The sequence below is a fragment of the Erithacus rubecula genome (genome assembly GCF_903797595.1).
Source record: "Erithacus rubecula genome assembly, chromosome: 3".
Taxonomy (NCBI): Eukaryota; Metazoa; Chordata; class Aves; order Passeriformes; family Muscicapidae; genus Erithacus; species Erithacus rubecula.
Window position 1 is genome coordinate 12,426,141 of NC_136689.1, and position 27,768 is coordinate 12,453,908.

The 27,768-nt window shown below is 41.8% G+C and overlaps 1 protein-coding gene across 1 annotated transcript; it reads right to left on the minus strand.

Annotated features, from left to right (window-relative positions):
- Positions 1–15,093: 15,093 nt before the first annotated feature.
- On the minus strand, positions 15,094–25,615 carry GJD4 (gap junction protein delta 4). Its single transcript, XM_079301586.1, has 3 exons — positions 24,970–25,615; positions 19,816–19,951; positions 15,094–17,104 (listed from the first exon to the last, which is right to left on the minus strand). The coding sequence occupies exons 2-3, from the start codon at positions 19,877–19,879 to the stop codon at positions 15,924–15,926; spliced, it is 1,245 nt and encodes a 414-aa protein (XP_079157712.1). The 5' UTR covers positions 19,880–19,951; positions 24,970–25,615; the 3' UTR covers positions 15,094–15,923.
- Positions 25,616–27,768: the final 2,153 nt, after the last annotated feature.

Genomic DNA, 27,768 nt, shown 5'->3' on the forward strand with positions numbered 1-27,768 from the left:
GCTGGTGCAGGTTGTTAGCACTGAGATAAAAACATTTCTAGTAAAAGAAAAAAGTAGCCCTAAGGCTTAGCCTACTCCAGAATGAGCCAAGAGAGTCTACAGGTGAGCTAAAAAAAGAGTCTCAGAGCTAGCCAGGTAAATAGCCTGGTTTGGAAGTGACTGAGTAATAATGAAAAAGTTAAACAAATCAAAATTAGGCAAAATTAAAATCACTAGAAACACAAACCTGGGGAAACTGAGCTAAAGATGCTGACTTAGAAGTGGAGATTGTTGTGAATCAGCATAAAATTTGTAGATGGGCGAAAACAAGCAGAAACACCAACAGCAAGGCAGTTAGGTACACTAAAAATGAAAATCCACAGCTACAATGAACTTCACATCATTAGGATGCCCTTTATCAAACTTTAAATTTGCTATGGAGATCCAGAAAGCATTGGTGAGATGTTAGAAATGACAGCTTAAATTTCAAGACCTGATTATAAACTACCTTCTCTGTAAATTTCCCATAAAGCTACTGAAAATAGCCCAAGGATGCCCATGGCCCAAGCCCTTGCCTGCAGAGCAGGAGTGCCATCAGCATCCCTGCTGGCATAGGCTCGTCCATGGGCAGGGGCAGCACCCACACCCACTGGCTCCAGAGAGCTAAGGGAAAGCTTTACTGTCACTGATGTGGCCCACAGCACAACTTGTATGGCAGCAGTTGGGGGGCTGGATAAAGGCAGCTGAGAGCCTCCCACAGAAAGGCCAAACTGCTCTGTTCAGGTGAGTGACCAAGTTAGCAGAAAATCATGGCTGGGGATATATTTCTTCTCTAATAAGCAAGATACCTTTAGAGAGGGGTTTTTTTCCTCTTTTTTTTTTCCTTTTTTTTTTTCCCCTCCAGGACCCCACCTTGCTTTACATGCTCTTACAGATCTTTCTTCTCCTGCTGCAAAAACTGAAAACCCCTGCAGCCTCCCAGAGAGTTGGCCTAGCTTCTGGTGGGCCTCTTAAAAGGAGGCAGAGCAGTGCAGGTGTGCTGCAGAGCCTCAGCAGGGACACCAGCATCCCCTGGGCCCTGCTGCTCTCAGTCCCTGGGAGCTTGCTGGAAGTGTGCTCCAAAGTTTTCCCTGTGCAGGAGAAGCTTCCCTGAAGATTTGACAATCAATCATTTGGTTGGGAAGGGGCTTTGAGGAAGGGGGGAATTAGGAAATTCTTAATATATTGCAATAATACAAATGTGGCCAGGCTTTTTGGGGAGGCTCTGAGGGAACAAGGATCCTTTTCTCCTTTCTTACACAATATTTAAAGTATTAAATGCTCACCCATTAAACAATTCTTCAAATGTCCTAAAAGTTGTCCCAGATAGGGCAGAAAAACTGGAGGCAGGGGTGCCTCTGTGCCCACACTACCCACAGTCTTCTCCACCCCAGCTTCAGAGCCTGGGCTTTTCTGGGTTCTCTCAGGAGGACATGTCTCTAGACACCTGAAAGAGGCTTGTAGAAGAAAGCAGTAACAGTTTTTTTACAAGAGGAAATCAGTGGTGGCAGACAAGGCAGAATGCCCATATTTAAAAATTAATCACTAGCTGAGAAAGAAGGAACTTGGGAGAATCCTAGCACTACTTTGAAATATGAAATTCAATATAAGACCACTTTTTGATCCCAGTGGCTGTGCTCAATACATTTATGTCACAAGCCTGCACAGTAAGGTAACCCTCTTAGCCAATAAAAATGGCATTTTACATGGGACACAATGAGAGGGGAGAACTAACAAGACTGTACATTAAAAAATGACAAAAGATGCTCCTGGAGTGAAAACTCTCCTGCAGTCAACACCATGCTGGAGGAAAGCTCAGTGTGGACCAGTCAAACCAGCTTGTGGAATCACAGCCAGTCTCCAAAGTGCCTGTTACAACCTGCCTGTAGCATGCCCTGCTCCTGCACCCCATTCCAGAGCCACACAGCCTGTGTTTCTCCAGGCACACACTTCCACTCCCACACACCATGGCTGATGCAGATTCTGGCCCAACAGGGAAGTGGGTGAAGAGCAATCTCTCTCCATTACCCATCCTGGCCATGTTCCCTCTCTTTTTGTCCTGCGTATCAAAAGTGGATGGTATGGAAAAGATAGCACACCTCTCTCTAGAATTAAAGAGGCTGGGCAACAAAGGTCACCCTGAAAACAATAGGATGAGACTAAGAAGAATAAAGAGGTCTGGAAATGTCAGTCCAAAGAAAAAACATTAAACAAGGCAGGCTCCCAGCATGTGGTCATTATGAGTTCTAGGCAAGCTTTAAGAGAACTCAATTAGAAATCCTCAGACAGCTCTATTTGTTTAAGCTTTTATAACTGCCCATCATTACTGTAATCAGGTATATGAATTTCACTAGTTCAGCAGAAAAGATCACACCTCATAAATGCTACGGTGGTATGGAAATAACTAGTGTCTGGTATTAAAATGTGGAGCAATAATCTGAGGTGACTAAGGATAGTCAAATCACCTCAGAAACTAGTACCTAAGGTCAAATGCTGAACCAAGCTTTTTGAGGCTGAGATAACACCTCTTCACTCCTACTAGTCTTTTATCAGTGATCTCAAAACACTTTACATTCACTTGTGAATTAATAGTCAAATTTCTTCTTGTGCGGCAGAAGTACACAGGCTAGTGAAACTTAAATGCAAGTCTGGGAGAAAAACCTGGGTTTCCTGACTCTGCTCTGTGTCCACATTGCAGCTCCAATCTGACACCTCTGCCCTCCCCGCAGTGTCCCCCAAAGGCCACAGCCCCACGCCCGCAGTGCCCGCGTTTGGCACGCCCCAAATCTGCCTTGCGGGGCTGCCCGAGCCCCATCGGGGCACGGATGCTGCGGGGCTGAGGCCAAACCGGCTTGTACAGGACTGGAGGGAAACTACTCATTCCTCCCGTTCCTACGGCACGCAGGTGTGGAAAAGGAGGTTTCCAGCAATTCTGGAGTTGCCCGGGGCAGGGAGCCCGGCAGGTGGAGGGGTTGCGGAGGGCACAGCGACGGTGCGGGCACGGCGGGATGCGGGAGGAGCGGCGGGCTCAGCGCTCGCCATCCCGCAGTGCCCTCCGCTGGGGAGACCGGGAATTCCAGCTCCAGCCCTTCCACCGCCCCGCTTCCCGCTCTGCCTCCCTTTCCAGAGCTTCTCCTCGCCGCGGAGAGCGGCGGGGCCATTCAGGGAGATGATGCGGGGCCATTCAGGGAGATGATGCGGGGCTGTGCAGGGAGATGCGGGGCCATGCAGGGAGATGCGGGGCCATTCAGGGAGATGATGCGGGGCTGTGCAGGGAGATGCGGGGCTGTGCAGGGAGATGATGCGGGGCCGTGCGGGGAGATGATGCGGGGCTGTGCGGGGAGATGATGCGGGGCCATGCAGGGAGATGATGCTGGGCCATGCAGGGAGATGATGCGGGGCCATTCAGGGAGATGATGCTGGGCCATTCAGGGAGATGATGCGGGGCCATGCAGGGAGATGATGCTGGGCCATTCAGGGAGATGATGCGGGGCTGTGCGGGGCGATGCGGGGCCATGCAGGGAGATGATGCGGGGCCATGCAGGGAGATGATGCTGGGCCATTCAGGGAGATGATGCGGGGCTGTGCGGGGCGATGCGGGGCCATGCAGGGAGATGATGCGGGGCCATGCAGGGAGATGATGCTGGGCCATTCAGGGAGATGATGCGGGGCTGTGCGGGGCGATGCGGGGCCGTGCAGAGATGTCAGCCCCCGCTCCCCGCCCCGACCCTGCGCACAGCGCTGCTGACACCCTCTGGGCAGGGCTCACCACCGCTGCAACAAGCCCAGCACAATACAAAACTAAGATGCTCTTTCTTAAAATCCAGCTTTCCAAGAAAATAGGAATTTAGTCAGAAAGATGTGGCCACATTCCTGTAGATGCCTAATATATAATAAAGGAGAAAGTTGGGCTATTCCTCTTGAACACTGACTTCTTTAATGTGTTGCCTTAAGAAAAAAAGGAGTCTTATCCCATCAGTTTTGCCTTACATGTGACTTGTTTTCAGGAATGCTTTAAATGCATTTGTTAGAAGTTCTTTCCTCCAAACTTCTGCCCTTGATAATTATATGTGTTATTTTTCACAAAGAACTGTTAGTCTCGAATTATTTTTTCTATTTGACTTTTTCCAAAAATAAATTTAAGACCAGAATGTCCCATTTCGCACCTTCTGAAATTAGAAAGAATAGTTTTCATACTATGAACAGACTTGATTCAAAATGTGTTTGAGACATGATACCTTCATCATTTCTCAGCGGTTAAAATCTAAATGCTCTCTTTCAATGTAAATCAGAAAATGTTGCCATCTGGCTTAGGAAACAAATGACTTGCTTAGGCTTTCTGTCCAGATGTAAGGAGGGAACAGAATTAAATCTGACTTTCAGGAAAGGAAGAAAAAATGTTTCCCGTGCAGACTGTGCAGCTTTGGGCACTGTATGTTCTCTACATCACTGCCATCCAAAGCAGCAGCCTCTCTGCAGGAAGCTGCACGATTTTCTCTCTCCAAACCTGTGGGGTAGAAAGCACATCTATCATTGGGGGTTCTCAACTGAAGTTACTTTTTTGCAAAACTCTAGGGAAGAAGTATTTTGCTATAACAAGTTGCAAAACCTTAGTTTTCCAGGCTGCAGAGCAGGGCATTAGGAATAGCCAGATCAGGAAACCACGGAGACCCACACGGAGCTTCATTGCTGCCATCCTCGAGCTCATTAGTGTACAAGAATTGTGTGTGTTGTTTTTAGCAGCTAAAGAGTTATTTATGGCTTCTATGTTCTCAAGCCAAAGTGAGTGAGGGGTGCAACCAGGGCAAACGCATCAGAGCAATGCAAATCACTGACAAGGCATCATGAATACAAGCTGAGCAGAATTTAAATACAATCCATGAATGAGAGGAAAGATTTGCATGAGGGAAAGAATCATTAGAATCTGATTTAACAAGCAGTACATAAAATGGGCCTTTGCAGCTTAAAATGAAGCAAAGCACATTCACATTATACATTCTTAATGAAAAAAAAGCAAAATCACAAAAAACCTAATTTATTAGTAGGGCTTGGAATAGAAATGGTTTTCACAGAATACCTTTAGATCCTGATTCAGAAACTTGTGCTTGATTGCTTTCTTGAATAGAAGTGGATCATAAGCATGTAGGGTGGTAAGGACTATTTAAGTGCATGCCAAAGTCCCATTGATTTCAGTGAGATTTTATACGATACTTAAAGTAAGCATGTGCATAAATGTTTTCCTGAACAAGAGTGAATTAGGTTTTAACCCATGAATTTACACAGTGCTTTCAAGGAAAGTTCCTTCTGGGAAAACAGAGTAGACAAGAATGTTTTTTTTAAATTGTATATTTCTACATGTCTTAAAAGAAGTTAATGGGAAATTATTCTGGATAGAATTTTCTGTAAGGTCCAAAAGCCAACAGTGAACAATCTGTGGAAGCTGAAAGTAAAAAATCTGCATACAGCAACTTTTATAGACTCTCTGTTGGTTTAATCTCGATTAAATTATGAAAGGTTTTGAATATAAGGTGTTACATAGATAATTTGTCTCTTGGAAGGAAAGTAATAAGTTGTTTTACATTAAGTGACATTATATTAGGTCTTTGAGAAAAGTAAGAGTATTGCTTTTAAGAAACACCATTTCTTGTTTCCAGTCAGTGGGCACTAACACGGGGCAGAACAATCTTTTTATGTAATGCCTCCTAAAATAAAATATGTCTGCCTCTGAATGTCTTGTCTTTTGAAGTGATGGCTGAAGTGGCAGGTTCTGATGCAACTGTGTTTTCTTGATACTAAGAGATCATCTGTCTCTGTCAACACTGGACAATCTTATAGTTTCCATAGAAGCATTGCTCCAGCTGTGTATTTCATTTCCTAGCATATTCCTCTGGAAATGCAACACTTCTTCATGCACTTCTCTCAAGTAAGTCTTTAGCAACAGCACACATGAGAATTCAAAGAGCTCAGTGTATGACCATGTGGCCGTATTGACTGTGCTTGTGAAAGTCAGACTCCAGTGTCAATTTTCCTTTTGGCATTTTCGAAGATTTTGGTAACTCGGCCTGCTAAGTGGTGTCTCTCAAGGTGTCTTTTTAACATCTATGAATGGTACAATCAGTGTGATTTTTGAATTTTGTGCTCTCCTTCTAAATAATTCTACTGTGAAAATATTTGGCATCATATGCTGTTCCAGCTCAGCAGCAATACTGTTCTCCTGACTTAGCCTTCTGTGCTTCTTTTGTTGAATAAAAACCAGTAGCACATTTGTTGAAAGGTAACATCTTCTATATCTATTCCCTAGCTGTTATCACTGCTTAAATATTTCTCAACATTTTCATACTTTCTTTTTTTTTCCTCCTTCCTCCACCTCCCTCCCCCCAGGTGCCATGTTTAGGCTGAGGTTCAGCTGAAGACTAGGACATGTAAATACAGATAGGTATCTCAGTATAGGGTTTTGTCTTTTTTTTTAAGGCAAGGCATTGCATGAACTCTTATTGTAGTTGACAGAGTGTTAGAAATGTGGTCAGTAGGTTGTGGAAGCAGAATCTGGACTCTAAATAACTTGTGGGCCTGAATCCAGTGGCTCAGATGTGGGCTCCAGGTGATCCTGGAGATTCTTATCCAGTCTATACCTGCCTCTCCCAGCAAGCATGGGTTTCCTGTAACTTTCTGTCATGTCTGAAATGGTGAATATTTCAGTTACCCTCTGGCAGCTCAAATAACATGAGATACTTTTGTGGGCAACTTATTGCAGCCCAGATCTGGATTTGACCAGATCTCCTCAAATAGTAGTGGGACTATGGACACCGACCTGAGAGCTATGTGACAAAGCATAGGTGTCTCAACCTTGAGCTCAACCCTCCCAAGAGAGGCTGGTGATTATTTTGGTCATCTCTGTTGCAGGATTTCAGTATTTTCTTGCTGATGGGTTCTTAATTGCTGTTTCCTCAAGTTTTACATTTTTTGCTGGGCTCTCTCATGTCTTTATACAAGTGGCACAATGCATAGCTTTGATTGTTCTGTAGAGAGGTTTCTTCTTGGTCATTGCTCTGACCTCTTTGACCCCTTAAAAGCACTCTGCACATTGTCTGCTAAGGATTTGGAGGGGGGAATGTTATTCTTGACAAGAATACTTTTGATTTGTATGATAATAATTCATTCACTACAATCATAATTTATTGAAATGGTGTAATTTTAGTATTACCTCTTTTGGCAGTCCCCTCACATGCTTTCTTCCACCTCTTTGTGGTATATTAACTTCTCTCTTCTTTACTTTAAGTTTCATTTCACTGTTGCTTCATTTCCTGACAAAATTTTAGAGAGGCTACTGTTTGCTTATGTTTTCCTCCTTGAAGTTTTCTTCATTTATCCAAATTTTATGACCATTTAAAGTACATAAGCACATATCCTTAAATTGTGCAAGTTCCATCAGCTCCTCTAGAGAGCAGCAAATATGTTCAAATAAAACAGTAGCATAATTCAACCTAGTGCTTCCTGAAACAAATCTTTGGTAACTCGGCCTGCTAAGTACTGCTAAATCAAAAACTATGAGGAATGAAGGTATTATACCTGAGCCTGGCATTTTCAGACATGGTCTGAGAGCTGTCCTAGCCCTGGTATTTAGTGGGGAATCCTCCTACCCCCTCCAAAAGCCCAACAGCAGCTCACCAATATCTTATGGTAGAGGGGAGAAGGAAGGCAGCAGGGGTTCAGCCTGGGCCAGGGACCAGACTTGGATGCCCACCAGATCTGTGGGCTGTAAATCTTCCATCTTTACACAGTACTGGCAGCCAAGAGGAAGCACTCACTCTCAGAAAAACACCCACAAGTCCTCCATGCTCATGTCCATCAGTGGGCGTTTGACAGATGGGACTCTGGTTCCTGCTGTGCACTAACTAGGGCTTAAGGGAACCTGGCTCCTGACAGTGGGACAAAATTCTTTTATTTCTTAAGAAAAATAGCCAAGGTAAAGTCTTCCTAGCCACAGACTTCTTCAGACTAATGCCACCATGTGTTTGGACCTAAAGGCTACATAAATCTTCAAGAGAAGGACAAAGGTCCCTCTGTTCTTTGAGACCAGTCTCCAAGCACAGCTGACAGCTGCCTGCCTGAGAGCTCACACAGCTGGCACAGCCCTAACAAGGCAAATTCTTTCTAGTGGGAAAACCCATAGAACAGCTTCCAGAAACATGCTCATGTTCCCAGACCTGTCTCTGGTAAGGTTTTCTGCCAATGAAGCTTCATGGTCTGTGCTGGCTGTCTAAAGCAGCTTTTGAAAAGGTTTTTCTCTCACTTAAAAGCCTGGTCAATTCAGCCAATCCCAGAGATGCAAAAGGCCCATGGCTGCAAGCAGAGCAGCTTTTCCTGAGTTTTCTGTGACCTACATTACATATCATCATCACTACCACCTGTGCTGGTGGCATTCCTTTCAAAGTGCCAGGTACAGGTACTGAGGGAACCACCTTCCCCAAAGCCACCACCTGACCTCTGTTAGACACAAAGAACACTGGGAGCCAATTCAGGATGGACAGAAAAACATCCTCAGGGTAAGAGTGACTGCCAAGGCCACAATGAAGCAAAGGAATCCTTTCTGGAAAATGGATTTACCATGAGCTGGCATTTCCACTGCCTCAAGGATGCTCAGATCATCTCACCATGTTAGTGTAACAGGGAGGAGGAGATGGATCAAGTCAGGCAAAGAAGGAAAAAAAGCAAGGAGTGCTTTGTATGCAGCTGAAGATTATGTTTACCACATTTTCCCCTGTATGTGTCACCCTTCATACCAGGATCCTGCCTCTTCAGACAATCTGCTAACCAAGTTCCACCTCATTTTTTGGAAACACACTGACAAAGATCCTGGGAACTATGGAAGTGGTGTGCTCCCAGGTGGGTGGTGGAGGCTGTACTTTGCTACTTTTTGAGGTGTGTGCTGGCAGCTGGTGCACTGGAAAAACACAGCTTTCTGCACCATGAGAGCCCACCTGGCCTCAAGGCAGAGAGAATATAAAGGCTCTAGCAAAAAGGGAAGTAGCTGGCACATACCAGCACTTCCTCTTTACAAACTAATTCCTGCAAACACTAAGATACATGGAAATTCCAGGGACACTCCACCAAGAGAGCTCAGTGCTCTCTGAGATGGTGAGTGAGCTCTTGCTAGGTGCTGACTGAGGCATCCACAGCCTCATGAGATGCTTTGTATGGCCCATTTTTGAGGAAGATCCTGATGATCCTCCAGTCCAAATAGATTTATCTGCAGTTAATTTTGCAGCCTCAATTGTGCTCACAGTTGTATGAAACAGTTGTCATGTCTGTCCTTAGCCTTGCAGATGTTTCTCACTGTAACCCTACAGAGTGGCATTGGTTTCAGGTGATGTACTCAGTTCTCGTTTATCAACAGAAGTTCTCCATGTCCAAGGTGTTCAGCCTGTATTGGCAGGGCCTGCAGGCTGCTGAGGGATGCAGAGGACAGCTCTGAGGGACTGGAGAGATGTGACAGTTTTATTTGTGTGTCCCAACCAAACTATTCTTAGTATGTCTGCACATATTCCAAAATCAGGGCAAAATTTGTGCAGAATTTGCTGTCAGAATCAGTGTGGGACTATATTTCAGCTGACCTGGTGCCCAGACTCCATTGGGCTGAATCCCAGGTTCTACATAGCAAGAATATTACTGGTGGATACCCATGAGCACATCAACAGAAATAAACAACCTCAATGTTTTGCTTAAGCCTTTGTTTTTAATTTGTAGCAAAACATCTCGAAAGATAAAGTGTGCTGAGCCAAGTTGTTTCTGGAAATGAGCCTTGTAGGAATATGTCAGGAACCTCATGTACAAATAAAGCAACTGTTTGGATGTTTTAATCAACTCCTGACTCTTTTTTTTTTTATTTATTTCCCTATCCTATACTATTTTAAGATTCTTGCTGAAGTACAGAGGGCTAAGTAAATAAGCAACATAAGACTGTTGTTCTAAGGGGTTGTCAATATTTCTGTGTAAAAGTCATGGATTATATTTCTCAGATATGGGTAATTTGAAGAAAATGTTTCCTATTTATCTGCACATTTCAAAGTCTATTGCTATAAGCTCTGACAATTAGGTTTGATTTATTCTAAATTGAAGTAGCTCTATGTTTCATGTAACTCCAGGTCATGAGGCTGATCGTTACCACATCTGTCTTATCTATCTATGTTACAAAAAATATCTATGTTTGGACCATTCATTAATATCAGGTCACCTCATGAATTTCATAAACTTTGGTAATCTGTGGGATCAGTTCTGAGTGGCTGATGGGAGACCAAAGTGGGGTTGTAATGCAAATCCTGTGGTTTCCTCCAGTTATTTAAAGATGAGGTCCCATCAAGTCATCAGGTTGTACATAAAAGTCTCTGGTGAACTTGCACAAACAGGTATCTGTCAATGCACCACAACTGGTAAACTGTGTTACAGATATCCCTTATTTATGTTTCAGAGAAATGCTTTAGAAAGAGGCTTGCTGCAGAAGAAAAAAGCTTGGATTTGTTCACCAATGCACATGAGTTGTTCATCTGCTTATCTTTGAATACCTCCACTAGACCTCCAAAGATAGCACAGAGCTTTAAAGTCTGTGCCAGAAAGAAGGAGCTCATGGCACTGTATATTGTCTGTCAGAAGTAAGAATCACTCACACTGACTCATAGAGAAATGAGCAGAAGGAGTGGGTGTCTAAGTGGGTGTTTAATTTGTCAGGACAAGTGGGGATCTGAAACCATCCTATCCTGGTTTCTCTTAAAAAAAAAATTGCCTGTCTTCTGTGCAAGGAAAAGGCAAGTCAGCACAGGGGAAAATGCAAAATTTTATTCTGCTAGGTCAAAGTCTCCCATTTATTTCCATTGTTGTTATTTCTTTGCTAAAAGTAACATTTTCAGTGACAGAAAATGCTGTGGTGCCTAAAGTCTTACTGGCAAAATAGATGTTACTCACATAGGAAAGCCAGAAACAAAAGAAATTACTCCTGATTGCTGAGCCCAAATCCCCCATCATTCCTGAGAGCACCACATATAAACCTCAGTTTCTAACAACAAGCTCAAAATCTGCCATCATCCTCACTCAGTAAATTGTTTATAAGTGAAGGCTTTTCAAAGCTAATGCAGCACTCAACATAAAGTGTTACCTGCAGACACTGAGTTAGAGACAGCTCTCTACCTCCCAGCATTTCCATGTGTGAACAGCACAGGGTGATAAAACTGTTCTCAGACTTAGCACTGTGTGTGCACTCCCATGAATAAATTACAGTTGTGGGGATGGCCTGGGAGCTCCTGCCTGTCCAAGCAAATGGAAGGAAACAGACAGTGAAGTGGGAAAATCAGAAGCTAGTGAAGCAGATTGTGACTGTAATCTATCTGCATGGGCACTGGGTAATTTTAACATAGGGATGCAGTTGGCACATTCTGATCAGATTTCTGCCTTAGTGAACCCATTTTTCAGAACTGCCATTGCTGGGTGTCACAGCCCAAGAGTTCATGCTATGAGTGAGCAGAGACCATCTAATCTGCAGAACATTTTAGCAATTCAATTACAATGTAAGACCTTATGTTGTAAAATTACTTGTCAGTTGAGAACATTGGGCTATTAAAAGTAGATCAAAAGACAGAAGTTAAAGAACTGCCTTTTGAACTACTCTACTGTCCTATTTTTTGAGATGTATTTCTTTATTGTCCTAAAATACTACAAGCAGTAACAATTTATCTGTTCTCCATTGTAATCATGACATTACAATAATATAATGCCCAATTAATATACTCTTTAAGGATTTATTTTAGACAGCTAATAATTGAAATAATGATGTATAATGTAAGGACAGATAATAACTTAAAAGAATACATTGAGGATGTCTCTACATTGCTAATTTTGGATTTCATACTTATTCTGGGCTGAACTGAGATATTCATGGAGAACAACTGCTGCTGTCAGGAAGTTATACATTCCCCAGACACCTGTCTACAGTGTCTTTCACGAGAGAAGAGTCACATCTTTCTGTTATGCTGCTGAGAGTAAATCAAAGTGACCCAACTTAAAAAGTGCAAGAAGAGGATCAATTGATTATAACTGGTTGTAACTTGGCTTCTAAACTAGTTTGGCCCTTAATTTGGTATTTAAAATGTATTACAAAACAAAACAAAACAAAAAACAAAAAACACAAAACAAACAAACAAACAAAAAAAAAAAGAAATTAAAAAAAAATATTTAGAGAAAAATTTAGATCTATTTTAGTTTGAGGTAACAAAATTAATTTTTTTTCTTTCAATCATGCTTATACTGCAGAAACTTTCAGCAAATTTGATTTTGCAGTATAGAAAACATGAAAATTCTGTGTCTCCAGCAGCCTACTAGATACTTATTTAGCAAGAGATGCTATTGAAGTGCAATTGAAGATATTAAGAAAACAACATTTTTACAACATTCAATCATTTTCCAATAAAAATTTTACCTCTTATGTGAAATCTATTTTATAATAGATTTTTTCATCAGTTCGAGCTCTTATTTCTACGTAGCTCAATTCCTTTCTGTATAATCTCATGATCAGTACCACATGAGGCTGGATGAGAAATACATATATCTTCTGTTCCATAAAGACACCTCAGAGTGACAAAGTGACACCTGTACTTTGAGCACGAGCCAAAACTCCCTGAGGGCTGTTTTAGGAGTACTGTGCTTTCAACCCATCTTTGAAATGCTCTTCTGGGTAGATGGGTTAAGAAATTATTTAAACACACATTGGTAAACATGATAGGAACCTTTTGTAACATTTCTCTGAGTATGTCATAATTTCTGGAAGGATTTACAAAATCAATATATGAGTTTAAAAGGCTAAATTTTTGTTTTAACAGCAGAAAGCCTTGCTGCTTCTTTGCTCTACATCTCTCAGTTGTTTTCTCACTCTAAGACATCCAGACATATCTACAGCACCTCCACATTCACTGATATTGAATACAAGGACAAATTAGAGGTGACCCTCTTTGTTTTATCAAACAGACATTTTTTTGGCTATTTTCTCCTCCCTATTGTGGATGTCCCTCCCCAACCATCACTTTTAATTTCTTTGAGCTCTGGAAGTTCACAATAGCTCAGGCTTCCTTTACACTTCTTCCTTTGGTCTTTCCTTGCTGGAAATTCCATGCAGTCTTTGTAATTAATAAATGTGACTTGGAGAAATAGCAGTAAAAGGCTCCAAGTTATTGCCCTAGGAGCAGGTTGCTGATGCCAGGGGTTTCTATTCACTCCCCAAGGAAAATTCAATACCAATTTTTTCTCTTTTAATATGCAGTTTTTATGAACACATTAAGTGCTTATTACAGCAACTCTGAATTATGTGTCTATGGATCCATAAGTCCCAAAATCAGCCAGTGCTGCAGAGGAGCAACACAACCAAAGGCTACAGTCTCTGCAGACTGAGGAAGACTAATTTCCACTAATTTCACTTTCCATTTCAAACACAGGATCTTTCCAATTTGAAATGAGACTCTTCAGTCATCAAAAAATGTCTAACTGGAGACAAAAGCCTCAAACTGTGTCCAGCCACAATGCATTTATTATTTTTCCTACCCTATTTATATCTCATGCTGTGGGATATATGCAATAGACTGAATCCACATTTGTTCCTTGCATTCCTTCTCACATCTGAGAAGATTCAATGAATCATAAAAGGTTTCATTGTTGCAATGTTTTGTCATGGCATGTGTAATCAGCACCGACCCCATTAAAGAGGCTTTGGAGGACGAGAAGTCTAAATATTTAATGTTTTTCTGCCTATGAAAAGTTTAATAATTAATGCTGCTTCTACCCTGAAAATGACAAATCACACAACAAGCATGCACGATGAAAGAAACAGAGATAATAGAGAGGAAAACCTTACTTAGAAGGTAGTAATTAAAAATGCCCATAGCTACCTCAGGATCCCAAAGCACTTTGCTCCTGACCCCTAGAGCAGTTTTGTCCATCTATCAAGCCATCTAATTTTGGGGGAACACAGGAGAGAAGGGATAATTGCTAGTCTTTATCTTACACATGTGAGAAATAATACACAGGTGTGATGAGCCTGTCTTGAAGACTTGTGGGCCCACAGGAGAGAAAAGAAAGAATGTGAAAGCTGTTGTCTCTTCATGTCTTGCACATGGGAGCAGTCCTTCAGTTGTTACAGAAACTTGTTTGGCAGCCCAAAGCAAGACTAAACAGCATGGTCTAAAATGGCCTAAATGGTCTGAACAGCATCGTAGCTACTCCAGCACCAAACAGTATCCACAAACACCAGCTCTTGACACCCTCTGAATAATTTGTTTTGTAAGACACTACCACCAGCACATTTCTCTGGGTACATGCTCTTCCACATCCACTCCCACTGATGATCTGCAGGTATGTGCAACCTTCAACCCATCCCCCACTGACTTGTAGCTAAATGAAAATTCATCTCGTGCACTGTTGTGCTGTAGTGCTGGACCACACTTATGCAGATGTGACAGAGGCAAAGCACAAAGCTAACTGTAATAAAATCTACTGTGATTCACTCAATTTAGACATGTTTTCAAATTATCATAAGTCAGTCAGATAAAGAGGGTGAGCACTTTGATATAGACATTGCCACTATATCCTTCTTTCACGGTAGAAACCATTTTCCCTAAACCCAGGTCTGAGATCATCATATTGTGGGAGAAATAGATATATCTAGAAAGTGACTCACCTTTAGAAACCCCCTAAAACAGGTCAGGTGACTCATTCCCACCTCCTGAAACTGAGGACCCAGTTTGACTACTTAAGGCTGAGAAGTAACACGCTGTAGATGTGTCAGTGGAGCCAGAGCATGGGCATGGCTGCTGGAGCAGTCCCTGACACCCTTCTGGCTCACACCTCCTTGCTGTCTCCTGAGAAATTCTCATCACAGGATCATGCCCAACAGCCAGTGTGGATGCAGCCAGTCTGTTTTGGAGGTCATTGTAATTCATAGAATGGTTTGGGTTGGAAGATTAAAGATCATTTAGTTCCAACGCCCCTGCCATAGGCAGAGACATTTTCCACAAAACCAGATTGCTCAAAGCCCCATCCTGACCTTGAACACTTCCAGGAATGGAACATTCAGGACATTCACAACTTCTCTGGGTAAATTGTTCCACTGCCTCACCACCATCAAGTAAAACATTTTTTCCTGGCATCTAATCTAAATCTACCCTACTTCAGTTTGAAGCAATTCCTTCTTGTCCTATCACGACATGCCGCTGTAAAAAGACCCTCTCTGTTTTGTTTTTTTTTAGGCTCTTCTAGGTACTAGAATGGGTTATAGTTGAATATCTAAGGTGTGGTCAGACTGCAGCTGGCATCAGTGTCAGAGAAATGGACACTTCTAGCTGGGAGAGGTATCACCTTCAAGCAATAAGGTCCAGAGGTTTTAACACATTAACACCTTGCTACAAAACAAGTGTTTTTATTTTATTCACTGTCTAGTCTTCTTCTTGAGTATTCTGTCTTAAAGTGGGTTTTGAGACTTAAGTATGAGGGGATAAACTAGGCTTTTGACAGTAGACAACATATCTTTGCTAAGCTCAATCTTTTGCAATAAAACTAGGTTAGAGTAAACAAGTGTTCACACACACTCCTGGAAAACCAGGTCAGTCACATCAGTAACAGTCCACAGCCTTTTAAAACCATCTACATGCAGAAAAACATAAAGATGTCGCATTTCTAAGGAGCTTGTCCCTTATTGTGATACCCTTCAAACTCTTATCTGAAGTTTTTGTTTCTTTTCTTATGCAGGTGCATAGCACAATGTCTCTGCAGCATAACCACAGCCAAGGGATTCAGCTCAAACTCCCTGAAGCCTCTTCAGTGCTGCAATGATTTGCCCTGTCAAGGTCACAGCACAGTGCTCACTCTGGCTTCTATACCCATTCTGACTTTTTTGACCTCAGGCAACTAGTGCTGCTATAATTTGATTGTGCATCAGGACTTTTTAGCTCAGCTGAAGGGCAGAACCCTAAAAGCTTGTTCTGAGCAACAGAGGAAGAAACTCCAAGGGGAGACTCAAGCTGATGTCTCAAAGACAGGGCAGTATCTTTAATGAAGTCTTGCTGCAGTCTGGGTCTCACTTGGCTGCAGGGAGTTCCTTGCTGCTCCCTGGCACACGAGGGCTCTTCAGTGCTCTGTTGCTTCACAGCAAGGTCTCCTGATACACAGCACTTACTGCTGCTGAGGTTAGTGCTGGCACTCTGCTGAGGGACACCTTCAGGATGAAGAACAGCCTCTTCTTCTTCAGAGAGAAGCGAGCAGGAGCCGTCACTGGTCTGACAGCTGCCTGCTACTGGGCCATCCCCATTCTGAGGTGGAGAGCTACTCTGCTGGACTGGGGGAAGGTGCAACCTGCACTCCTTCTCTGTGCAGAGGTTTGCCAGCAGCTTGTTCTTTTGGTTTCTTGCTGTCATCCTCCGGAGAGCACAGACAAGATCAGCCAGGCTGAGCAGGAAGGACAGGCTGCTGACCCCCCAGATGAAAATCATCATGATGGATTTCTCAGTGGGCCGGGAGATGTAACAGTCAACAGCGCTTGTGCAAGGTGAGTGGTAGCATGAGAAGCGGTCAGGAACAAAAAATCCAAAAAGAAAGTAATGCACAGCTGCAAAGGCAACTTCTAGTAGGGTCCTAATAAAAAGGTGAGCCGTATATGCCCCTGAAAAATTAAGGACTCTTAGGTTGTCTGCACCACAATCTACTCTATTGAAAGCTTCACTTTTACAGAGCCCCTTCACATCTTTGGGGCTTTTTTCCCCAAACCCTTGTTTGCTCTTGCACTCATGCCCCAGACAGTGCATCCTTACCATGTACATGGCTACCTTGTGCAAAACATAAATGCTGAATGCAGCATAAGGCAGCAGGATAGACACGGTCTGAATGAGCCAGAACCTGAAGTGGGATATGGGAGAGAACAAGTCATAGCAAACGTTGGAGCAGCCTGGCTGCAGGGTGTTGCAGACAAAGCGTTCCTGCTCATCTTGGTAGAGGGGGAAGCCTGCCAGCACCACCACTGCCACACGCAGCAGAACTATCAGCACCAGCCAGATCTTCCCTGCAAGAGAAGGAAAGGTAAGAGTCAGACCCTGAGAAGGAAGGCAGGTCATGCAGTGATGCTCCTTCTATACATGAGGCATTTGAAGAAATAGTCTCTCCTCTTATTAGCTCTTTTTTTTGTTGTTGTTGTTTTTGTTTGTTTGTTTGATTGGGACTGAAAATCCAGTGAAAATGTGCAGCTAACATATTCTATAATTTTCATCTAGACTCGACAGTGTAGGAGTTAAATATATAATAAGCCATGCCAACTGAAACCTAATGAAAACACCCTGATACAAAAAGATCAAAACTGACTATGCAACCCCATTTCACTCCAGTTTTTTCTTATTGTTGGGTTTCTGTGCCTGAATTTTGTCCTATTTCCATAATGCAAATCAGGTAACACAGTATGAGACTCATCTAGATATAAAAGATTGCTCCATGACATAGCTTTTGTTCTTGGTCTTGGCCATGACATTGTATGCAAAGCTTACTTTGGCCAAAAAAAATCTCTCTATTGTGTCTAGAATGGTGTTTACTAGCAAACTATTAATTATTTATTATTTTTATTATTAGCAAACTTATGCAAAGTGTTCTACAAATGCACATTTGTGTGTACAAATGTGCACCCCAGACATTTCTCTCTGTTGCTTCTTTGGTTGCCCCATCCTGGTCATGATTTCCAGCCTTCGTTCACCTTGGTGTGCAGCTTTTCTCCACTCAGACCTTTAAGTTCACTTCTATCAAACCATTCTATGATTCTGTAAAAGCCTAAAACATTTTCTTGGGCAGGATGGGAAGGCTTAGAGATATTCAACATCTGAAGTTAAGTTTAGCATTTAAATTTCTCACATTTCCTTTTGAATCCCATCACCAATTCCCTGTACAGTTTTGGAAAAGAAATTTAATTTAATAGTCCCCTACAAGAAAAGAGGAAAAAAACTGCTTAAAAAGAGGGAGGAAAACCAACATAAATAAGATTAATTCTGTTTTAAAGAATTGTTAAGACGCTAATTGTAAACACAGGCAGAGAAACAGCAAGACTCAGTGACTAAAGAGAAATATATTATACAGAGTTAAGGGCTGAGAAATGTACTGAAAAGCTCAAGTCATTAATAGTGAATGCACATCTCACATGCACACAAGGTTTTGTGTGCAAAATCTGTGAAATAGCACCAATCACACTATAAAGGCTTTTTAAAAAAATCCAGATCACAAAGCATTTTTCTGTAAACTATACTAATTATTTATGGGTGTTTCCTTGGAGAATTTTCTTCTGTATTTCCCATAAAGCTATTTCCCAGTAGTTAGTGTGAATTTAAAATACTCAAATATTTCCACAACATTGTGTGATACCTATTATTGTACTGAAGATACAGCTCAAGTGCCCTCTAAAAACCATTTGTAGCCAGTAGACTGATTATGGGCTAGAACAGTAAAACTGCACTCTGTAGTGGAAAATCATGAAGAATATGAAAGGTTTATTAGAGATCATCAGAGAAACTGCTTCTCATGGCAAAATAATATATTATCCAGCCATAAATAAAGTGAGGTCTTTGCATTTCATCTTTAATCACCTGAGCTGCAGTGGTGGTTTTGCTGTGTTTCCAGCCTCCTGTGTTTGCTGTCAGGCTGTACTGTTACTCTCTTTTTGACACAGTGTGGGTCAATAGGAAACACCAGCTCTACAGAATCTATCATCTTTAGCAAACTATGTTTCATCCTTAGGTAGCATTTTTTTCCCTGCAAGGACCTCAAAGTGTTTGAAGCTTATTAGTTAATTAGGTTCAAAATATTACATGCTATTTCACTATCAATTTTTAATTAGAACATGTACAACAGAGAGTACTGCTTAAGAAAAATCAATGGCTCCTTAGGAAGTAGTTTAGAGTGACATACATTTGAGAGATAAGCCCTCCATGCATCCCTGTCCCTAAAGACCCAATCTTGATTAAACATACAAGAACAAGCCTCTCCAGCAACCCTGCTGGGGCTCAGCTGGGTGCTCCCTGCAGTGCACAGCATAAACTACAGCAACTGCTGCAGGCAAGGAGTCTTTAAAAGGCCCTTAAAGTTTTTCTCTGGCTCACACTTTGTTTAAAGTAGCCATGAAAGAGGAACAGAGTCTTATTTGAGTAATGACAAAAAATAAGCAGCAAGCAGTTAGCTGAGGAAAAGTCAATGGCATCTTAATTTGCTTTTTTTTATTTCCCTAAATGCATGTGATCCTTATTTGCTTATAAAAATAAAGAATGAAAAGCAGTAATTAACCACAATGGTAACCACAAACTTCTTCCTGTAATAGAGGAATGGATGGGTCTTCAGACCTCATCACTTCTTCAGAGTGGGTCTTCTGTCCTCTTCTTTAACTTTCAAAATTTGTTACTAAAGTTATTGCATATATTCTACCATTCACTTTGTGTGGTATGAGTTCAGCATTATTTCTGTGTATTTTTACCATGATCCCTTTTTCCAGCTGAAGCCCTGTCATCAAGAAGACTCAAATTTGTTGCCAGAATATTTTATACCATGTTCAGGAAAAATCTATCAAAGAGAGAGAAGTTATCTGTTTAACAAGAAAATAAATACATTAACCTCTTCTATCAGGTATCAAGAAAACAACTTACAATGCAGATCACAGAATCATAAACTGAAGTTAAAGTTGATTAACAGTAGGGCACTTGGGTGGCTTCAGGATATGAAGCAGCAAAAGAAAGATCTCTTACTTACCTACAATAGTCACATTATAGTTGAGTGTGACTATCAAAAATCCCAGTGAGTCCCAGTGCTCCATGTTTGAACAGGCTCAAACCACTTCCAGCTCCAGATGTCCTAACAGTTTTGTCATTTCCAAAGGAGATTAGACCTAGACAGGGAGGAAAGGGGGTAAAAAAGGAAAGAAAAAATAAAAAAGCAAGGAATTTTTGCTAAGGGTCAAGGACAGAAATCAGGAACTCAGCCAAAACAATGTGTTGATGAAGGATTATTTTGATGATTTGAACAGGACTGTTAGTTTTGAATGTTGATCTTCTTCAGGCTTTATCACATTGTCTTCTAAAAGCTCTAGCTTGTCAGATCCAATTGCTCCTACCTCTGTGTGGATCCTCTGTCCAGGCAACTGCAAGTGGACAAACAACAACAGGAGTGATCTCTGCCATTGTAGACTATTCTTACCCTCCTGGGGCATTCCAGCCTCCTGGCATTGCTGAGATACTTCAGTGGTGAAAGACAGGGAGAGAGGAAAAAATAGCATGGACCAGGAAATAACAGAGACCTCTCTGTCTCCCCACAAGAATTGCAGATGAATAAGAGAAGGAAAGGGAATAGAAAAGGATGAGCATCCCTGTGTTTGAAAGGCAACTTCAGTTCAGGTCACTGGAAACTATCCCACTGAAATTTCCTGAAACCACTTGGTTTCTAAATCAAAACCTCCTTGACAGAAGAACACCATGGCCCTGTCAATCACAGCCCCACCAAACTCTCCTCTGTGTGCTGAGCCAGCCAGCAGGCTGAGCCTCCCTGCAGGCAAGAAGAAAAACAGGGGAAGCTTTAAAAACTAAAAATCCTAAGGATGGGTTTGGTTTTCAAGATGCCACGAGTCACTCATTTTTAATTTATATCAGTCCTTTTGGCTGCAACTGCTTGGTACTTCACTCAAAAATGTTTGGAGAACACTTAAAAGATCTTAAGGGTGACTGACAAGAATTCTGACACCCAGCAGCCCCTCAGCAGTGGTGGGGCAGCTCCCACCTGGAGCAGAATGTCCGTGGGCTCAGTGTTCCTTGACCACAAGGTGAGACTGCACAGCATGTCCTGGACATTGTGTCGCTGTGCTGTACCCCAGGAAAAAGCAGGACTGAAAATCAGACTCTCAGCTTTTCCTTCCTCACCTTTTCTCCCAGGTTACCTTGGGGAAAATAATCTACCACCATCAACCAGTTTTGGGATGGTGCTCTGTCCTTTTTAATCTGTGCTCTGGCAAGGGCAAACATACTGTAAAACCTTAGTCAGGAAATAGTAACAATACCTTGAAAAGCAGCTGAAGAAGGAGTCTGTGTGTGATGTAGCAGGTGAGAAAAGTGATTTCCTGACACCTGTGGAGGGCCAACAGCCCAGGCACAGGCTGGGCACTGCAGCCCTGCTTGTGTGCTCCAACCCACAGCTGCTCTGGGGAGCAAGGGCAGCTCAGAGGGAGCTGCAGGAAGATATTCCATAGGGGAACTGTAGCTGGGCTGAGCTTTATGGCTGAGCACATCTTACCTGGGTAAAAGGTAAAACTAATCATTTCATAAAGTAAGATACACTTGCACAAAGAGTTTTGCCCAGCTCTCTGCTCACAGGCTTTGCAATGCCTTAGCAAAACAAACTGAGCATCCTTACTGTAGCAAACACCACCCTAAGGAAACCCTAAAAGTGGAGTTTGAAAAGATGGACCTTCAAAACCCTTTGTTTGCTATCTGTGTAAAAAGATTTTTAGTTGCAGTAGTAAATACAGAAATGTTATTGATTTCAGAATTGATTTATACAAAATATTTGCCAAACTGTCATTTCTTCTCTTACCTGGTTTTATTTATGATTTGTGGTGATAGTTTTAGCTTCACTTACTTACACACATACAGATATTTATTTTTTACAACCAGAGATAGTATGTGTGAGAAGAAAGAGAATGAAGGAAAGCTGGAGAAAGTCAATAGAGAAAAAATGGTCAAGATATGAATTATTTTGAGATATGAAGGCATTCCTGGTTAAACACCCTTTGTCAAAAATAAAGTCAGGAATGCCAGGATGGTGGCAGGATATGAATGCTCAGCAGCTGCATCCACACAATGGGCTATAAATTGTCTCTGTCAATATTGTCAGTTAAAATATCCTTGCTTGTCGTTGCTGTGAGACCTCTACCATTTGTGTAAGAGGGATAACAGTGAGGAATTTAAGCCCCCAGACTGTTGCCTGTGGAACTATACCAGACAACATCTGATCCCATGGCATGGCTGCACTGAGATAGGATGGCCCATTTTTTTCCAAAAGAAAGTAGGCACCCTCCAGAGTCACAATGCAGCTTAGCTTAGGTCAGAACACTTGAATTAAATTTTAGCTTTTTCAGACAACTTAGCTTTTTTTAATTGTAGCTTTTCTAGATAGCTTATATTTATATAAGCTTATATATATTCTGGTGTCCTCTTCCCAAGCCTCTGCCATCAGTCCACGTTGGGCTCCAGTCTGTGGTGGTTGCTATAAAGTGTTTGGTCTCCACAGAACCACAGGCTTTAGTTCTCTCACCCCTTGGTTCAGCACTGTCTTTCAGGCCATGATTCCCATCTGAAGATTTTCCACATCGTAGCTGAAGATATTTACCATACAATCCCCCTCATTTATTATTTATCTTTATCTGTTCCCTGCATTCCCTGTCAGCCTGTAAGAACTGTAAAGAAATAGGGAGAGCAATATTACAGGCATGGGTGTAGCAGCAGCAGGACCCCAGCTCTGCAGTGCCACCAGTTGGTTTGGCACCATTTCCCACACCAGAGGTGGGCATGTGGTGCACAGCCCCAGTCCCAGCTCTAGAATCCCACAAACAGCCCTTCCCAGCCTAAAAAGCTGTCAAATCTATGAACTTGCACTGAATTCTAATTAAAAAGAGAGGCAGGTAGAAAAAACTGACATGGTATTGGGTAAAGTTAAGCTTTCAAACCCAGCAGTACCTCATCACATCTGATTTTAGGAAGGTACCTAAATGCCACTGGAAAGCTTTCAGAGACAAACAATGAAACACAAGAAGACACAATTAAATCTATTTTAAAATTCCCATCTGCTCTCCACATTCATAACCCCTTACCATAGGTCTAGGGCTTGATCCTGCAAAAATTCAAACATGTGACTCCAGCATTGTAAGAGACCCACTGAAATACTTTGAACTACTGGGACTGCATCTCACTGCAGTGTGGACCTGTGCCACATCCCCAGGTTTAGACCTGGGGCTCTTCACAGAGAGCAAAGACACTTCAGCTAGTCCTTGGCTCAGAATGACATCCAGAGGTAAGGCAGAGTTAGCTTGAAGCCAGTTCAGGATCAAATCTGTCACCTGAATGGTGCCACAATCTACATCACACATCAAAAAAGCTCTTAGAAAATAAAGGCATTCCTCTGGCATAGCAAATTCCAAGCCCTTCTGTCTTTACCAGTCAAGACCTACACTAATGACACTGAAGTGAAGTGAGTTACTAAGGGAGGCTGCACCCTACACAGCACCTGGCAATGAAGGAATATCCCTCTACCAATTTAACTAATGTTAAGGCAAAATAGGTCAGCAAAGCAGCTTTCCTAAAAGACAAAGGGATAGAGCATTTCCAGTCCAGGTCCTTTGGCATATCATAATTTCAGAAAGAAAAAATACAGATGCATATATAATATTTTAAAGCCTGTTAGAAATTACTTAGAATTATGTAAAATTATGTATTAATGATGAATCTTGCAGTAAATCTAGAACTTCTGAAGGTGATTTGTAAATGGTGGGGCGGGGGAATCTATTTGGAAGGGACAGTAAACATTAAAAGGCAATTTATCTTCATGGACTTATTTTAAAATTTGTGAGATACAGCAGAAGGGAGAGAGAAAGAAACAAGCTAGACATGAAGGACAATAGCAAAGTAGCAGGCAAAACTGTCCAGAAAAAAATGTTCTTTTTAAGACATATGTACTAGACACATACATGTATGTAAATGTTCACAGTACACACAGCCAAGGAGCCAGCACAGCATGGAAAGCCCTTTGCTTTACACAGGCACATGCAGCACTGCACACTTTGCATTCCCTGGGACCTCTCTCCAGCTGCCTCTTTGGTGGTGCTGGAAGGAAATTAGTTTGAAAGCAGCCTGTGCCCAGAGCAGCCCATAGTAGTTCAGACATGAAGAAGGCAAGGGAATCACTGCTCCAGCTTTTGGGCTACAGAGCCTACACACGCTGAGGTGGGGAGCAGAGAATCTATTTCATCATCATCTATTCTGTGGGGAGCCTAAATAATGTGCTCCTATTCCCCACTGCCCAGCCTCTAACTCATCAGTCCCCAGAAGCAGCAGAGTTGAGAGCAAGGAAAGGAAACTTCCATCAAACTCTGCCTCTTCCCAATCTCTTCCTGCCTCCCATTCCCTGGGAGGAGCTGCATGCACACATGCTCAGGTGTACATAAATGCCAGTGCATGCCAAAACAGCCCAGAAGGACACCCAGAGCAGTGAAGTTCAGCCCAGTTTTTAGCTGCTCATATTGACTGGATTCAACCTTGCTGAGTTCCACACCAGCTCAGACCCCTTGGATGCCTGAGCCTGGTCCCTCCGTGCCCTGCACGTGCTGTGCTGTCTCACTGTTCCTCTACTGATTTAGTAAACCTAAAAAAAGACTGTTTCACTGCATGCTCTTAAGGATTTAGACCATTCTCCCAACAGAGCCCCTTATTGTGAATGAATATTCAGAAAAGTCACATTTCTAAAGGGAACTGGCTTCTAAGAGGACGACAAATAGAAAAAGCAGGTCTGCTTCAGACTTTGGTTCAGCAACTTCACAGCTACTCAACCAAGAATTTTGAACACTTAAAGACAGATACGAAGGAAAATTAGGTAATGGGAAATATATTCTCATTCAGGAGCTCAGGGCCAATTTCTGCAGAAGTATTTAATTTACTAAGCAGTAAAAGTACAAAGTGAGTCCACTGGATTTTCAAAAGCACATTATTACTATCAGCTTAACTCCCACTGAAATAGGTAGCTACATGAGCACATGACATTATTACTGAATTTTGCTCTGCTGTAACACAAAAAAATCCCCTTGTATAAGAGAGATTTCTCTTCTAAATTTTGCCCTTAACATTTGACACTGAGTTTTAGACTCACCTTTCCCCACAGTGCCAAATACAAAACTGAAGGTTTGGAGAGTTTAAGGATCCTGTATTTTATGATGAAGCAGGTGATTTCATGTTTCATTAATGCCCAACATTTGGCACTAAAGAGTTCTTCCCCACAGCAAGTCCACACCTAGCAATGATCAGGTAGGGTGAGCTGATACCATGGAAATCTTTTAAATAAGAAAAAGGTCTTAGGTAACTGGGAAACAGATTTCATAATAAACAGACGGCAAGAAAATCTTTGGGTCACCATGTTTTAAATGCAATATTTTGTTTCTAAGTATGAATATTGCTAGAGCTATGGAAGGCAAATATTCCTGTTTGCAACATGCACAACAAAAGAGCTTACTGTGTTGGTTCTGGATTTCACTAAATAAATCTGTCATCTTAGATTTAACGTACAGGCAGCCACTGTGCATTTAAAATAAGGGTTCTTTACACCTTCTTGTATTTCATGGCTGATCATTTTAAGAAACAAATCCTATATTGTTGACTCTGTTATTGAAAACTGACACTGCTTTTTCTTTCAGTGTGGACAGATGTGCTCTAACTATGTGGTCATTAAACCAAGCACAGGGGGAAGGATAAATCAAAGAAGGAAGCTGAAAAGAGAAATGGTATTTTCCCCCCTCTAATTCACATGCAACTTAAACACCAGGAACCACTGCAGGCTGTACCAACTGTGTATTTCTTCTAATGTGAAGAAACATCATTTTCAAGTAAAATTTATTCCTATGCAGAAGTCAAAATGTACATTCTATTAAATCTCATCTTGAAAATATATCTTTATATATATATATATCTTTAAATAAATAAAAGCTGTATCCTATGCATAACAAAGTCCTTATCTAGAAGAGTACTTCTGTCTAAAAAAATGTGTACATCTATCATTCTGTTTCATAATGAGAATTTTTGATCTTCAGCTGTGTTCAATGAACAATGAAGGGGAAAATCTAATATTCCTCATAGCTGCTACTCACAGCTTACTAGACAAAGGAATTGTTAGATTTCTTGCATGAATATCAGGATGTACAACTTATGGATGTATGTCTGGCCATTTGTTGGACAACATGAAATTGAGTTTTTGCATCTCATCATTAAGAGATGCACATCAACTTACAGTTTTATGAGGTTTGTTTTAACCTTAAACTGTGTCAAATTGACTCGACCTGCTAATAGTCGATCTATTAAGTTTAGTGTGGCCATGTAAAAAGTCATTTAAACCAAATTCAGATATGTCAACCTCCACAACCTCCAAATTTTTATTTCAGGATTTGAATTTGCTCTCTACCCTGAACCTTCGCTTTACAATACAGTCCTACCATGCCAGTTGCCACAGTTTCCATGGTTTCCACTTTGTTTCCTTCCAAGAGCCATTTTTAATAATCAGTGCTAGTGAACTCAACACATGCTGGGGAGTACACAAGGAATTTCCCCATTAAACTGCAATACTGTTCACATTCCGTGTATTCTATCAGCCAGGATTTTTTGTTTTAAAGAAAAAAGCATCATAAGATTCAGCTCAATGGCTCAGTCCTTAGTAAAATTAACAGGAGTTCAATACCCAAAAATTGAAAATTTTTACTACAACATCAAAAGGGTAATATGGATCCTGAAGGATTTATTCCAATATTTTAGAGAGCAAAAGAAACAGGCAGGAATGACTAAGAGTGGGTTTCCCCACAGGACCCATCCCTAAGGCAGACTGGGAGCACACAGCACTGCTCCCTACCCCGAGCAGCTTCCGACATCCAGAGGAAAGGAAATCTCACACGATGGATAAATACACTGGCAAACATCCTACTGGGGCCCAAGCAGAGAGCAGTGAGATTTTGCTTGGAAGGCAAACCACAGCAGAGGTGGGGAAGAACACCAATTTAGGTCCTGGTTTTTTAAATGACAGTCAGTCTATTTTCCATGAAAGAGCAGAGATTACTGATTATGCTCAGTTTGCTCACCCATCCCTTGCACGGCAATTCAGCCTCTCTGTTTCACTGTGCTCTGCACAAACACAGAATAAACCATCTCCCATTTCTACTTGCTCTCCTTGAGCTTTCTTCCAAAGGTAGTTCCCCTCCAGAACTGAGGATTATCTCCAGCCAACCGTCTTTGCCTCAGCAAAACCTTTCAGATCACCTGAAAAGCAATTTTGTCACTCCAAGATATTGCATAGCCCACACTGAAAATTCCTTCAGTACCAGTAACAGAAATGAGATTTTATTACTGTGGTAAGGCACAAACATAGCACAAAAAGACAAAACAGGGCCATTAGCACAATCTTTCTCCCTCCTCTGCATTATGACAGATACTTTGCTATTTCAATCTAATCTACAAAATTGCTACCAATTACTGTGTTCCTGACACTAATAAAAATTGTACTAATTATTTTAACAGGTGTAGTGGGTTGAGCACTGACAAACCCAGGACAACTGGGCACAGATATTTATGGATATAGTCCCTTGTATTGTGCCTCCTAACTGCTGTTACTATTCCAGTTTATCCTCTTTTTTCCCCCCTCAATTTTTTTACATTTTGCTGCTTTCCTTTTATGACTGCCTTTTCTCCCTGGGGAAAAAAAAATATTAGAAGGTCTTATATTTTTGAAATTTAGCATGAATGCTTCAGGACATGCCTAAACTGCATTCCCTCACAGTAATAATGTGGCTTCTCACATAGAAATAGTCAGGAGGACAAAGTTTTTCACTTTAACGTTAGAGCTACTCATGTATGGACTAATTCTCCCTTCAGAGCCTTGGGGGCACAATCCCCCAGACCCCTGTTTCTGATC

Bases quoted from the DNA above. Each gene is read 5' to 3' on its own strand.
- GJD4 (XM_079301586.1), bottom strand. From the start codon at position 19,879: ATGGAGCACTGGGACTCACTGGGATTTTTGATAGTCACACTCAACTAT. The intron at 17,105-19,815 runs GTAAGTAAGAGA...CTTCTCTTGCAG, and splicing joins CTATAATGTGACTATTGTAG to GGAAGATCTGGCTGGTGCTG.